This window comes from Asterias amurensis, chromosome 20 (genome assembly GCF_032118995.1).
Source record: "Asterias amurensis chromosome 20, ASM3211899v1".
NCBI classification, from domain to species: Eukaryota; Metazoa; Echinodermata; class Asteroidea; order Forcipulatida; family Asteriidae; genus Asterias; species Asterias amurensis.
In genome coordinates, this window is record NC_092667.1 from 3,375,608 (window position 1) to 3,389,444 (window position 13,837).

Genomic DNA, 13,837 nt, shown 5'->3' on the forward strand with positions numbered 1-13,837 from the left:
TAACTTCCTCTTTGAGCGCAGGATGCCATACACAACTTGACTGAACACTCAGTATTTCACAAAGTGAATCTGATTGCAAACAATGTCATTTATAACCACAACAAACACCAACTATATTTAGTTTTTGTCTCCTTCAACAATATCCTGTTTCATTTTCCAATTTTAAACCAGAAACCAAAGCACTGACAGTTTTAATTTGAACATTAACACGTGATAATAGGATCATTTTCACACAGTACTGTGCCAATTGCAGTTATTCAATCCCTCTCAAGCTGCCAATTTACATCGTCCCAGGTTGAATGTATCAATAATTCCCACGAGGTTCAAGGTCAACTATATTTCTGTATTTCTGGCCGCCTGTGGCTATTCAACCATATCCCGTCACACACCATCAGATGCCATTCAACACACACTACTGCATGTAAGGTTTACTGTGTAGAGCATACAAGCTCAATCCATTTTTGTTTCTCTCTGATGCGATTGGGAACGTTTTCTCTGCCTTCTAGGCATATGATATTTAGGGAATAAAAGCTGTCATGGTAATTTGAGCAGTTTTCCCAAAAAGTGAACTCAAGAGCATGAGGCCCACTACTACATCATGCAAAGAATTTCAAAACTGTTTTGTTTTAAAGTTCAAGTGACAATCCCTTTAAACTAAATGTTTTAAACTTTTCCATTCTTTTTGACTAATTGAATGCTTTCATTTTCCAAACACTTTCGAACAGGCTATGGAAGAGGAAAATGACGAACAGGCTAGAATCTATTTGCAGTGTTTTCCACCAATTCAGAAAATTAATCAACAACTTGGTGCAGACACTCATATCGGTTATTAATTATCATGATGTATCAAAAAACAAAATCATTTATTGCTGTGGCCAAAAAATGTAATTGTCTTGTTTTTCTACCAGCAAATGCAACTCTTCATGGTTACAGGTATTCTTCATATTGCTATATACTTGTAAACAACGTTATAAACCATGTAACTCATCAAAAAGCTCAATAATGTACAAATCCCTTGAATAAAATTATGATGAGAAACAATGTTGCTCATGTCAATAAACAAGGAGTGTGTTCTACTGTTTTCCTAATGAAAGAAGTGTGCGAATTTAATAATTTTTCTTGGGTGTTTATTTATATATATTGTTTTATCATCGAAACGATTGTATTTTGCATCAAACATTAACTGAAACACTGTTTTGCTCCCAGATTTGGCAAGTTTTGTCTTTTTCTTCAAATTATTTCATGGTGTTTTGAGTGTTATGAAAGGATTCTTCCTCCATCATTAGACATTGAGGATCAAGTTCATGCTCCTAGCTGTGCCATGGTTTTCAAAAGTGGTAAAAATGGAGCAAATCTGTTGACTAGCTGTCAAAATTGTACGATTGACCATTTCGCCCTGTTCGTTTCGAACAGTTATTTATTTCTTCTTTACCCTGGGGAAACCTCTCAGTGAAACACTGGGATAACTTTCCGTATGGCGCCACCACTTTTTCACTCATTTTTACAAAAAGGGATATCTCATTGAGGTAAATTAGATACTATATTATATCATATCGAATGAAAAAGTGGTGGCGCCATACGGAAACTTTTCCAAACACTGTTTTTCAGAGGTGCACAGCAACTACATAAAACACATTCAAATTTTAAAATGTATTAATATAAAAAATATACGAAACCCTCTCAACTGTGGCTTTGTCGAGAGGAGGGTTACGCTATCGCAACTAGAAATGGCTGCGCTTGAAGGTAAATTTTACCCTCTTTATAAAATAGTTAGTGTTTTAAGCAACACCACACTAGTAATTATCAGCAAAACCATTTGATTTTCCCAAGCTCTTGGCTTCGCCTTCGTTTGCTGTTGCCAGGAGGCATGGCATTTTCACACGATTCACGAACCAGCACTGCCACTGGCCAGGAGAGAAATATGAACAACAAACATTAAACAAGAACAACAAGCAGTGACAAGCCCCCCCCCCCCCAAAAAAAAAAAAAAAAATATATATATATATATCTATATATATAAAAAATTTGTACAACAAAATACTGTATCTAGCGCTGGACGCGGTTGCTAGTTTTAAAAGAGAATGCACTACACGCTCAACCTACAGCATGATTCGATTCATCAAGCCTACAAAAATACAATGCACTGTGCATGCATTCTACCAGCATTGCAAAACCAGCCATATTTATGCACACAAAACCCCATTGACCAATCCCCATTCTAACCACACACATAGCGTCTACTCGCACAGCGACCCACCTAAAATAAGAGAATGCATTACCCAATACTCCCTAAAATTAAGGTATAAATCGAGTAAAAAATACATGTGAGACAGACATTACTTCCTACCTTTTCATTAGTTAATTTCCAGCGTTTTGAACGCGGCTAACCAAGTATATTCCACGGTAATATTGTTCCAGACAATTTACATTTTTGGATGTCTAGAGCCTGGTACACCAAACGCCATGAACGCCAAGGATAGGTAAATAAAACCGCAGCACCACATTTAAATCAATCCGCTGGCCCTTATTTTTTTTAACTTTAAATAAAAAAGTACACATTTTCTGTCATAAATATAGTAACCGCTTCAAAATGAGAACTGATTACAGTAATTAAGTCAAATTAAACACATTTTTTCAAAAGAAGTTATTTCAAACAGCGTTTTGGAACTACTTGTTAATGCGGATGCATTTATTTTAAATGAGTCTGGACTGGTGCTCGGTCCCAATAATAATCCGTGCATGCTGTGCACACGTTATTTGTATGGTGACAACCTCGTATGCAGGGAATGATTAATACATCAACAAAGTAAGGCGGGAACGATCTTATTAAAAACGAAGTTGAAAACCATTTAACAGGTGTAGTGTGTTTGGGCCCGAGGAACGAGACGGGAACTAGACACAGAACAAGCGCGATTTGCGCTGTTTTTGCACTTTTCAAATGCAATCGAGGCGAGGTCGTCTGCTACACCCGAAACTCAATTTGACTGAGAGAGGGCCCACTTTGGCATCAAGGGTTTAAATTTAAGCAAAGTTAGTTCTCTTTATTTATTTAAAAACATATACACCTCATATACAACTGAACAATAAACAAATTTTGGGTTATAAAAAATGGAGGAGATAATAAAATTATGGGAATGAGATCAGTGGAAATATAAATTCTAGCATCCCTTCTCAAGTTTCATTTAGTAGCTTTGAAACTTCTTTCACTCTCAGTTTTATCAAAATAATTATCGCTCAAGTGTGAAACGGCAATTCAACAATTTAACACAAAAGCTTCAGTTTAAAACTATAGAACTGAAAGTATTATCTTTGTGTGTGAAAAACAAACAAGATTTATTTTTAGAACACCAATATTGTTACTAAAAACCATGAAGCATAAACTAAAACAAAAGGCCTAAATAAGATGCAAAAGTTTCTTTTTGCAAACAATGATTGGTGTCTCTTGTTGTAAGTTTTTAGATTGAGAAGAACCGAACATTTATTGGCAACTATTTCACAAAATAGTACAGGCGACTTTTAATTGAGTAATACTTTTTAAAAATTTTTATATAGAACTAATAGTGAACTCACCTAATATCGGCCCTCACCTCACAAAGTCGCATTGGAAAGGTTGGCCTTTTCAACTTAACGGTCTATCTGAATAGCGCCCTCTATTGTGCATTAACATGGTTTATTGGGTTTAACTTTTTTTGCATAGGTCCTTTTGGTTGATAAGGAAAGCAGTTTGCTACAGCTAATTTTATTTTCTCCTCTGGATTTTTAATGTTATTATGTATTTCTGGTTGTAAAACCATACATGCATGAGTGAACATTTTTGTAGTTTGTTTACAAGACTTGAGGAAAACTGTCAACAAGGATGCTTCGCTTCTAACGGTCAACTGAATGGCGCCCTCTATTGTGCAAAATTAAAATTTCTTTATGTATTTCACAAAATTTGTATATAAAAATAATATTAGTTCGGCTCCAACTCACATAAATTCAGTATCATAAAATTATTATCTTTACACACATACGATACTTTATTCTTAAAACAATATTGTATTATAGTATAATTATTGTATACAAAAAATGGCTTCTAAGTTGTCAAAAACTGCAACAATATCGAATCGCACTACCCAGTGAAAACTAATATACATCCAATAAGCGAAAAATTAATTTGTTTTATTTATAATTAAAAAGATATGATTAAATAAGTTTGAAAATATACTAAATATATAAATGTTTCCTGTTGGTCCCATCAACTGAAAACCAATTACTGATACCCGAATGACGTTAGTTTGAATGCCTTTTTCATAAAGTTGCCAAATAAATTCATACATAAACAAATAAACCTAAAAGTATGGTCCACAATTAAAAAAAACAAAAAAAAATCATTCTGTTCTATTTGTTCAGTCTCCTAACACACATTAATAAACTCTTAATTCCATCTATTCGAGAGGTCATTATTTAAAAAAAAAAACTGAAAACATTTGTAAAAATAAAACATGACACAATGACACGGGAACGACACAAGATTAAATTTCAGTCAGTCGATAAACAGATAAGATAAGAAGACTAGAAGTAAGCTTTCAAATTAAATATAGTTAATAAAAATTTACCACCACATTTCTTTACCGATTCCGAAATAAAATTTAATCAAAATTCACCAAAAAAGCTTTAAAAAAATATTTTTAAGTACATAAAATTGTCATTTTACTTCAATTAAAAATGACAATTTGTCATCACACCTATAAATAGGTCCGACATTCACCTGATTCAGTTTATACTATCAACTCAGTTCCCGAAATCATTCATTGTTGATTAAGAGAATAAAAGGGTTGCGACGAGTTCTTCAACAGCCGGTTAAAGCCGGCAGGGTCGGCAGCCGTGTGATAAAGGCCCGAGCCGAAGGCCCTGCAAGGTTTTAAACGGACGTTTAAGAGTGAGTCACTACTCTTTTATTCCCATTCATATACCCTTTTGTTAAAAAACGTTAAATAATACAATTATAGACACTTTAACAATTGAAAATTCGAGGTTTGTAATATTATTTTCAAAAACTTTATGAAGAATCTGTTCGATGCGCGCGCGTGTAATCTAAATCGAACAGATTCTTCATAAAGTTTTTGAAAATAATATTACAAACCTCGAATTTTCAATTGTTTAAGTGTCTATAATATTATGCGCTGTTACTATAGCTATGAATTGCGTTCCGTGTGATAATCTTGCGCGTCCGACACGCAGAAGCCAGCTTGTTATAAACAGCTCCAGCTGGTCATTATCAAAGGTTTAAACACCCCCACGTGATGCGCTCTCCACCAATAGGAGTAGAGAAACTGTCTGGGGTATTTATGAATCAGTGTTTAAGTCAGGTACTTTTAAGTCAGGTACCAAGTACTGCCGAGTACAAGGGTGGCCTTGTAAAACTGGAGCTTGAGTGCCAAGTAATCTGAAATCCAAGTACGAGTCCAACAGCAAAGTACTAAGTTCATGTACTCAGATTTTTTAGTATGAGTAAAAGTAAAAATACTTTTAGAATAGAATACAGCAAAATGAGGTATAAAAACAATTTCTAGATAAAAAAAACTAATGCTTGTTAGGGTAAGTTTTAAACATGAATACATCATAGAAAACTTCAAATTTACTTTTTCTGAGCTATATTCCTATATTACTTGAATTGATGCATTGTAAGAAAACGGAGAGGAATGCTGTTGTTTTTCTTCAAATCAGAATCCAAGTACACTTTCAGTTGAGTATTGATTTACATAATTTAAGTAGATTATTTTTCGGTCAAGTATCGGAATGTGGACTTTGAATAGAAGTATTTTGCAATCTGGGTATAAATATGAGTAGCAAGTATGAGAACATGTACCATCAAAATAGCACTAGAGTAGTTCTTGAGTACAAGTTCCAATTATGACTTAAAGTACCATCAAAATGGCACTACATGTAGTAGTACTCACATATAAGTTCCAAATAAGAGTACAAGTACCACCAAAATGGTAACAGAGTAGTACTCGAGTACACGTTCCAAGTATGACTACAAGTACCATCAAAATGGTACTAGAATAGTGCTCCAGTATGAGTAACAAGTATGAGTACATCGTACAATCAAAATGGTACTAGTACTCCAATATTAGTATTAAATATGTGTGCTACAATACTGATATTAATTTTTTTTTAACAATACTGTCGTTTCAGATGATTTAACATACTGTTGCATAGTTCCTCTAACACTTTTTTTTTCATTAGCTTGTTCAGCATATCTTAGAAGTAGCTATATGAATTTCAGCAAAGATACCAAATTCCCTTAAGCCTTAGTGGGCTTAAGGGTAACCCGACACCCATCCTTTGGGCGTAAAGTACCCTGGGTTTCCATCAGAAGTGACTGATCAGGATCCAGTGTCATGTCGTAGTTGGAAAGGAACTTGCAAAGAAGCACTTTAGCTTCGATCTGGTTGGGAAAGCAACAAAGAGAATTAGAGAACATGGTTGAAATAAGTAACTCAAATAACAAATCTGACAATGAAACAATATCGTATTGCAGCTGTCTTTTTTTCTCAAATGGAAGTCGCCCATCACAAGGTATAAAAGGCAAAGGTGAAGTTAAAAATTCCTACTAAATGTTTACACCAATGATAACCAAATTGTACAAAAGCCATTGCAAACTTATCCTACTGACATAGTTAAATCTCAAAGTCTTACCATTGCAAAATTCTTGCCGATGCAAATTCTTGGCCCAAGAGAAAACGGTAAATAGGAGAACAGCGTGCTGAAATAGATTGATAATGAAGGATGTATAAAAGATTGCTTACTTTTGTGTTTAACAAATAAAAGCTTTGCATGGTCACGACGGAACATCAGACGCAATTAAGTGCCTTGCTTAAGGACACTGGTATCCAAAACCCTCAATAATAATAACAACAAATTCTTGTTAAGCGCAATTCACATTATCTTCAAGTACGCGCTATTCCTCCAATCAGGTTTGCAGAATGGAGTGGTGATAAAAACCTATATTGCACGGCTAATATCACTACCATGCGTCTTGTGTGTTCTATGTCACGCGCCAAGTTTGCTTGAAGTTAAATACGTTATCACATGCGCGCTCGTGGAAATACAAAAAAAATATAGCGCGTCTCCATCCCATATCCGACTCGGCCTTCGGCCTCGTTGGATATGAGACGCAGAAGCGCTATATTTTTCCGTATTCCACTCGCGCTTGTGTGATAACTTATAATTGACTGTTAGTGCCCTGGTCATTGGGCCAATAATATCCCTTTATTCTTTCCTAGCTCCCTAGGGAGTATACAGCCTCAAGCTGCCGTGGCACTCCGAAGGATTTTTCATTCACAATATCAACCTCTACCCTCGCAGGTACCCATTTATACCCCTGGGTGAAGAGAAGCAATTATAGTAAAGTATGTTCCTCAAAGACGCAAGTGTCACAACTGGCATTCGAACCCACACTCCGGTGGCTTAACCACCAGAACCCGAATTCGATGCTCTTAACCACTTGGCCATGGAACTCAATTCATCCACTTACTGTTCATCTTGGTTGTTGGTGAAACGATCGGGGTCAAATTGCAAAGGATCCTTGAAGTGTTTCTCCATACGGCTCAGAGCATAAAAGGATACCTGTCAAAACAGTTGGTAAACTTTTGTCAATGTTTAGAATTTATTATTATTATTAGTGGTTAATTTAATCTGAATAAAAAACAACCAAAAGGTCGACAACATTCAAATTTGCCTGTGAAATACGCTTGACATAAGCTAAAAATGTGCTGCTTCAGCAAGCGCCGATTCTTTGTTTACAGTAAGCAGAAATTTGGCCCAGGGGTGGATTTCACAAAGGTAGTCCTAACTTAGGACTAGTCCTAGGCAATGCTAAGAGATAGGACTGGTCCTAAGTTAGGATGTGTTACTGGTCCTAACTTAGGATCAGTCCTATCTCTTAGCATTGTATAGGACTAGTCCTAAGTTAGGACTACCTTTGTGAAGTCCTAGGCAATGCTAAGAGATAGGACTGGTCCTAAGTTAGGATGAGTTACTGGTCCTAACTTAGGACCAGTCCTATCTCTTAGCATTGCCTAGGACTAGTCCTAAGTTAGGACTACCTTTGTGAAATCCATCCCAGGGCCGTTAATCCACCGTGGCAATTCATGGAGCACACAATCCTTAAGACTTCCCTTGTATTACTTACCAAACAGCTTGTCTGAGCTGGTATCCTGTGTCCATTGATGTAGCACTCCTCAGATGTCAAGCGAACAGTTCCTCCCGCAGGCGGAAACAAACGCAGTGACTCTTTCAGGAACTACAAATAAATTCACAATAATTTATAGCAAAATTATTTCTTTTTTTATGTTTATAAGAAATAGCTGCAGTGATAAAATTCAGAACCACCCCAAATCATTAGAGAATGTTATTACATGGTGTTACCACAAACCTTTCCATCTCGTAAGAATATCTGGAGCAAAAAACAGATTACAAAAATTTGTGGCTCAACTAGTAACTTACCGCTGCCATGTACTGTAGCTTGGGTAGATCTTCAAAGTCTACTGTAGTTTTATCTCCCATGACACTCTCCACCTCATTTTTCAATCTGTGTCAATCAGTAAACAAATATTTTAAGAAGGATTTTTAATCTTGATTGTTGGTGGAGATAAAATATAAGGTTGTGCGTCTGAAATATTTTGGTTGAATGAAACTTGTGAATATTGTTTATTGTTTCCAGCAATTCATCTAGCTGTGGATTAATCTGATTGGATTTAAAAGAGCTAGACAAACCTGTACATGATCTCTGGATGAAGACCAAGCTGCAACAAAGCGCAGGCAAGAAGGTTAGCTGTGGTCTCCTGACCTACAACGACAAAATAATGAATCCATTCACCAATCAACCAACATTTTTATCAATCAACTAATCACAACTGGTCAATTCGGTAAAACCATTTGATAAATGGAGGAATTTATAATATAAGTCATCCGTCAATCAATAAAATAAGTCTATGAACCAACAAATTAACATAAGTCAATTAACCAACCTACCAATCAATCAATCCATCAATCAATCAATCAATCCATCAATTAACCAACCTACCAATCAATCAATCCATCAATCAATCAATCAAATATATCAATCAATCAGTCAACCAATCGATCAATAAAATAAATATACATATCAATAAAATAAGTCAATCAATCAATCAATCAATTAAATATATCATTCATATAAACTAAGTAAATCAATCAATCAATCAATCAATCAAGTCAATCAATCAAAACATATCCCAATCAACAAAATAAGTCAATCCATCTCTCACTCAAAAAAATATATAATACAAAGTCAATAAAGATGATCTTGTTTTCATCTCGTTGCCCCAAGCAAAAAATTTCAAAATAAGAAATTAACAAACAAAGAAACTACCTGCTATGAAGAAAGTAACAAAGTCATCCACCATGTTCTGCATCTTATAATGTTGATGAGTGAGTCCTTCGGTAGCGTTGATGATGTAAGATAAGATATCAGTGGGTACATCTTCCTCCTTCTCTATCGCTGCCAGACGCTCCTTAATAGTCTTCACGGCAAGGCCTCGAATGAGACGGCAGGCTTGGCGTACTTTCTTACGATGTTCTCTTGCCGCCTTGAATGGGTTCCACTGCAGTGAATCAAAATAGTTAGGTCAGAGTTCAAAGGAGACTGTTAGGCCTATACCACGGTAACAAAATGTGAAGTTTTATTGGTCGAGAACAAATCACGTGATGTGATACAAAGATGTGTATTACAGTGGCTTAGGCCGGCACTACGCATGACGCACAGCGTAACATGAGATTCGTTAATCAGTGTACATTACCTTGACCGTCGTCCCCACTGTTGGTTGATTTCCAGCGCTTTGTATAATTACAAACAGCTCGAGTTTGAGGGTTCTTATTTGAACAACTTTATGTCTGCTTATTTAACTATGCCTACTCCATCGTAAAAATGTTTGAGGACGACAACAGATTGCCTCCTTAGAAGAGGAATATATGTTACCATGATATAACAAAACAATTGTTGCCAATGTGACGGGGTCCATGAGTTTTGTACACCCTCGTGTGCCATTAACCCCCTCGGGTGTACAAAACACAATGGACCCAGTCACAGCATGCAACAATTGTATAATGTTCAACATCAAAACTGTTGATTGCAGATTTAGGCCCTATCTGAATAGGTCTGGCTACGACTGATGCTAAGGACATACTTTTCTTTACACACGATAACATGGTAATCTAGCCGTAGTCGAAGCCGTAGCTATCAATTAGGTCAAAGGTCAAACATTCTATACCTTTATGAAGGGTTGTTTACTTTTCATTTGCAGTGCACCAAATGTTGCTTGCACAGCCTCGGTGAAAGGCGACACTCCTTCTCCCATGATCTCTAGCTCACAACTAAACGCCACCTAAACACAAAAAGAAAAACCACAGATTAATGCCAATTATTTACAGCATTCAAATTCAAAATTAACTATGATGGTATTATTTGTACCATCTTTTTAAAGATAATCCCTTTCTAGTCCGACTCATTCACTATTGATTTATTTGTTCTCCCTCTTCTTTCCTTTAAGTTTGTCTTGTGGTTAAACCATTTCCTTTTTTCCCCCTTGTGCATTCTTCATTCTTAATCCCTTGCTTTTTCTGTGAATTCCTTTTTTCCTGTTTGTTGATTTTCGTTATGCAAATTGCCAGACACACAAGGTGTGGGCTAGAAATCAACTATTTTTTCAGGGGCCGTTGCCACCTACTCCTAGGGCTGAAACAGGGTAACCCCTTTACAATGTATACAGATGTAGGTTTGGGTATCATCCATGGCTGGTATCATCAGCCTGGCTGGAAGAGCATAAAGCACTACCTCCCCAACTCCGGTCAGAAACACCAGAGCTTGAATCCGGTGCTCTTTACTGCTAGGCCGTGATAAGTCTCTCTCTCTTCCATTTCTTTCCATTTGACTGCTTCTGTTATACCCCAGTCACAATTTGAAATAGGTTTGCGAAAAGTTTGATATTTTTGGCCGGGAACCCAAGGGACTTCTTGCGGCTGACAAGTTTTTTTTTAGAAATTGGGAAGGGGTTGCATTTATCACCTTGGCAATGACATCCAGTGTGACCTTGTTAAGCTCATTCAGCATGGTGACTTTGGTGAGCCCGTCTGCTTTCGGATGCAATCTCTTTATCATCAAGTCAGCGCTGTCATTAAACTGAGTCATCGACTGCTTCAGATACCTACAAGAGAAGTTGAAACAAGGAATAAACCCACAAGGGAAACTGACCCAGATATCGCAGACGAGCGATCAAGTGCACTTGTTATTTTGTACTGATCAGCAGAGACTCGGTGGGTTCGAGTCCTGGGCCCAATTTCATAGAGCTGCTTTTAAAAGCACAAAAAGTAGCTGATCACACCAAAATTATGCATAAGGTTAACAGCCAAACTACCATTACACATGTAAAAATTGTGACTAGTATCCTGCCCATTTCTGCTTAGCAGAAAATTGTTGAGCAATATTTTCTACTTAAGCAGCTCTATGAAATTGGGCCCTGGTCTTGGCGCTCGTAGTCCTTAAGCAAGGCACTTAACTTATTTTGGATTCAGTGAAACATCTGAAACTACAAAACCAGACGAGATTCTCGGCTAAGGCCCTACCTTCTGTGGAATCCCGGATCAACAATCCCTCGTCTTACGGCCCAGATACTGTGATCCATCTCGGTCACAAGGCCATATCCCATAAAGTCTGTTCCATAGAGCTTGGCAACATCATTGTAGGTCATTGGATCCTTGGGGTGCTTGGACACAACAATCAACTCCTGGGAAAAGTGACAATAAAAAGAGACGAATCTTGCAGTGATATTGTCTAAAGATGTCATATACCCAGGCCTTGAATTTCGCTCGTGACGGGGACAGCAATTTTAATCTTGTTACGGGCATCTTTATGAGGATAATGTCACCCAGATGGCCAATCGATCTGAAACTTCTACAGGTTTGTCAGTTTATGCATATGGTGGATTACATTAAGTGCTTACACTACCAGCAACTATTTTGTTAGCAAAAACCAATTCTGTAATGTTCCTTTTCCTTCACTTTGTGGTTATTTTTTGCGAAAATTCAACCAATATCTGTGATATTTTTACTAAAAAGATTTAAAAATGTGTATTACTTTCACAGCTTCTGGTGAGCAGGCAAGTAGAACTGGGCGAGTAAAGAAAAACAAAATACAGATTGGTCCATGCTCCATGCACCTACAATAAAGCAACAGAAATCTTGGGATTAACTAACATATCAAAACATTTGAAATAAAAACTTCAGTTGTGACATAAAGCTGGTTCAAAAAAGGCAAAGCAAAAGAAAAAGCAGCGCACATCTTGTGCAACAAGGAGAATAAATGATGATCTTCACAGGGGAAGTTCTCAAAAAACAGATTGATAGTTACTGTCTTTTCATGATTTACTAGTTTCATGATTAATTAGTTTTTGTTTACCATTGATGGAAGAGATCGCCAACAATCTTCTCACCAGACTTCAGCTGATCCTGAAAGTTTTTAATGTGTCCACTGTAGAAGCTAAAATGTAGAAAAGATCACAACATTATACGGCATGATTTTTTAGCCCAAGTTGGACTCGTCCGTTGCATACAAAGTGACAAGGTCAGGATATATCAACATATACAGTTATGTTCTTGTACAATTGAGAACAAATTATTTGGTATTAATTTGTTTGCAGTTTTCTTCATATTTTCAATGACATTATTTAAGAAAGCCAAACTTTAATCACATATTTATTAAGTCCTAATAAGCTACCAGCCTGATTGGTCGAGAAATGGTGATTTTTATCATAACATTGTAGGTTGGAAGACACTATTGAAAATAAAATGAAAATTGGCGTTTCCACAAGAGATTTCCTGAACACTGAACTGTCTCGCTTTGTGCACGGATGTGTGCGACTTACACTGACTTAATATTGTGTACCACTAATGTGTTGGGTGCAATCTTTGAAGATGGGCTTTATTTTAATTTACGCAATCCCTGCAGAGAGATTGGTTTTCTGGAAATGGTAGCCTCAGTTCGTTGTGTAGAAATTTCTTCTGATGCTGAGAACCCCCTCTTTCATTTTCATTTTATCTTCCTCCCCCCATGTTCATTTACTGTTTGTGGGACCACACACAAACCGGGAAACGCCAACAAAAGCCCTCATAGTAACGACAAATCCACTACATAAGAAAAACCTGAATTAAATCATAATTTATACTTACTGTCCTAACTTCGGTCCAGGTATGTGCCGATACTTCTGATGTACTGTGTGTGTGTACAGAGTCCAAAACGTAATCAATAGTAGAACTACTCCAACAACACTGGCCAGAAAACCACCCAAAACATACACCATGTACACGCCGTACGTGGGCATTAACTCTGCATTCTCCATCTTTGACTCCAAGAAGGCACAACTAATATCGCATTTGGGCTAAAATAATATCTCAGAACCCCCAAAAAAGAAAATGCAACTTTTATTGACACTAACTTTACTTTCTTCTTCAAGGGGTGATCGATGTCAAATTTGTTGTCAGGTGACATAGCAAGTGCCCCACACAAACCAATTACTTAAAATACGTTATTATAATGCAGATATAGTACATCCAGAGTTTGGGGTCAAGACTTTTCATTCGACTTGCCAAAGTCGGTGGACCGGTGGCCGACTTTCAAGACTTGCCGGTGTCGCATGCAATTATGTCCTATGCAATACTATACAGAGGACATTATTGCATATGCAATAATGTCCGCCGGACGGTTTTGCATATGCAATCATTTCCGCCCGGACGCTGCTGCATAATCATTAATGCA

The 13,837-nt window shown here is 36.9% G+C and overlaps 2 protein-coding genes across 9 annotated transcripts in view; both read right to left on the minus strand.

The window, feature by feature from the left end:
- Positions 1-2,479, minus strand: part of LOC139952615 (protein 4.1-like) — a 69,957-nt gene extending 67,478 nt beyond the window's left edge. For all 8 annotated transcript variants that reach the window (XM_071951812.1, XM_071951811.1, XM_071951810.1 and 5 more), the window contains exon 1: positions 2,348-2,479. The gene's annotated coding sequence lies outside the window, so the exon portion shown is untranslated. The remainder of the gene's footprint in view (positions 1-2,347) is intronic.
- A 930-nt stretch (positions 2,480-3,409) lies between these two features.
- Positions 3,410-13,631, minus strand: LOC139952204 (cholesterol 24-hydroxylase-like). Its single transcript, XM_071951258.1, has 13 exons — positions 13,252-13,631; positions 12,482-12,562; positions 12,161-12,242; positions 11,650-11,810; positions 11,093-11,231; positions 10,299-10,412; positions 9,401-9,632; positions 8,764-8,836; positions 8,494-8,578; positions 8,180-8,290; positions 7,523-7,614; positions 6,685-6,751; positions 3,410-6,433 (listed from the first exon to the last, which is right to left on the minus strand). The coding sequence occupies exons 1-13, from the start codon at positions 13,419-13,421 to the stop codon at positions 6,290-6,292; spliced, it is 1,551 nt and encodes a 516-aa protein (XP_071807359.1). The 5' UTR covers positions 13,422-13,631; the 3' UTR covers positions 3,410-6,289.
- Between the last annotated feature and the right edge of the window lie 206 nt (positions 13,632-13,837).